The sequence below is a fragment of the Oryza brachyantha genome, chromosome 2 (genome assembly GCF_000231095.2).
Source record: "Oryza brachyantha chromosome 2, ObraRS2, whole genome shotgun sequence".
Taxonomy (NCBI): domain Eukaryota; kingdom Viridiplantae; phylum Streptophyta; class Magnoliopsida; order Poales; family Poaceae; genus Oryza; species Oryza brachyantha.
This window is the reverse complement of record NC_023164.2, coordinates 9,603,269-9,604,751: the sequence shown is the minus strand read 5'-3', so window position 1 is coordinate 9,604,751 and position 1,483 is coordinate 9,603,269. Positions and strand designations below refer to the sequence as shown.

Below are 1,483 nucleotides of genomic sequence, written 5' to 3'. Positions count from 1 at the left end.
CGCTTAGTGCCAAAACTATCATGGGTATCAAGACCTGGGAAAAGGGTAGTACATGTGGTGATCTGTGCCATGTACCCCATATACTAGTACTGGTATGTGTGTGCCTCATCTCCATGCGATGCCGTGCCGTCACGGCTACTCGATCGATTTCCATCCTTTTTTTTTTTCTCTTGCACGGATTTTTACAGCCAATCTGATCTATCCTCTACCTCACTCACCCCTACTCTCTGCGACGTACAACTCACTTAACGACCATGAATTAAACCGTTTCCCAAGAAGTGAAGCAAAAACGCCACTTGAGCTATCAGACAGCTCAGGTAGTTACAGTTTACTGCAAGTTACAGCGACTGTGCACATATCATTAATCTGATCTTGTTTCAAACACAAGAAATGCACATAAGTCAGGTCGATTTCTGTAGGAATAGGAGAAAAATCCCAAGTTCGAAATGATGCCTTTGGCTGTAGTAGCAAATAAATGTGAAGTGAAAAATTGAGTGGACAAAAAAAAAAATAAATTAAACCAGGCATATCCATTTAATTCTCTCAACATAACTTCTATGTACTATAGCTAGTGACATTTTTTTCTTCTTTTTCTTCCTCTTGTCTCCAAGCTTTCTGATATGATGATCATGGTACATACATGCAAGAGAGCACACACACAGCGGCAATATATGCTTTCTTCAATTCATCCACATATTGGAATTTGGAATTAATGTTACTGTGCTAGCTAGCTAGGCTTGATCGATGAACACAACAAGACGGTGTAGTAGTGTATATGTGCGCGTGACTCACCGCAGAAAACTCATGCAGCATCAATGGCCGGCATGGCATCAATGGTGCAGGGGGTTGGGGCCTGTCGGGACCAACCTCTTCTGCACGCCGAACCGTGGGTCGACCTCCTCGCCCTGGCCGGCCGTCGGTGGGATTCCCTGTCTGTTCCACCGATCATGGCCGCCGCGGTGGTGGCCGTGGCCGTAGCCGTGATGCTTGTGATGGTGATGATGGCGATCGTGATGATGGTGATCGGTGGTTGCCGACGACGATGGAGAGGAGGAGGCGTCGAGGCTGGCCACGGCGAGAAGCATCTTCCTGGTAGCCGTCGGGAGATGGAACGCCGAGCGTTGGAGGATCCGCCGCCTTGCGGAGACGACGCCGAGGCGGCCGCCGTAGCCGTGGAAGGCGACGGTGAGAACGGCGAGCCACAGGAGGAGCACCGCCGCCGCGACTCCGCCTCGCCGACTCATTGCCACCGCGCTGCAGGCTGGCAGCCGGCGGCGCCGTTAGTCATGGATGGACCACCCGCCGGCCGGCCGCCGGCGCACGATCGACCACCGCGATCTCTTCTAACCTATAGCCTCCCTAAGCTACCAGCAGCAGAGAACGAGCTAGCACAGAAGCAGAAACTCAGCAAGCAGGCCGGAGAGGAAAGCTAGGCTGCGCGCGCGTGCGTGCGTCCGGGGAGGAAGACGACGGAGCGAGCGAG

At 52.5% G+C, this 1,483-nt stretch overlaps 1 protein-coding gene across 1 annotated transcript; it reads right to left on the bottom strand.

Moving 5' to 3' along the window:
• Positions 1-511: 511 nt before the first annotated feature.
• Positions 512-1,483, bottom strand: LOC121053586 (protein FON2 SPARE1-like). Its single transcript, XM_040521148.1, has one exon. It carries the CDS (start codon positions 1,242-1,244, stop codon positions 831-833), a length of 414 nt encoding a protein of 137 aa, XP_040377082.1. The 5' UTR covers positions 1,245-1,483; the 3' UTR covers positions 512-830.

What these genes read in the sequence shown, in the direction of transcription:
- LOC121053586 (XM_040521148.1), bottom strand. Translation starts at nt 1,244, where the DNA reads ATGAGTCGGCGAGGCGGAGTCGCGGCGGCGGTGCTCCTCCTGTGGCTC.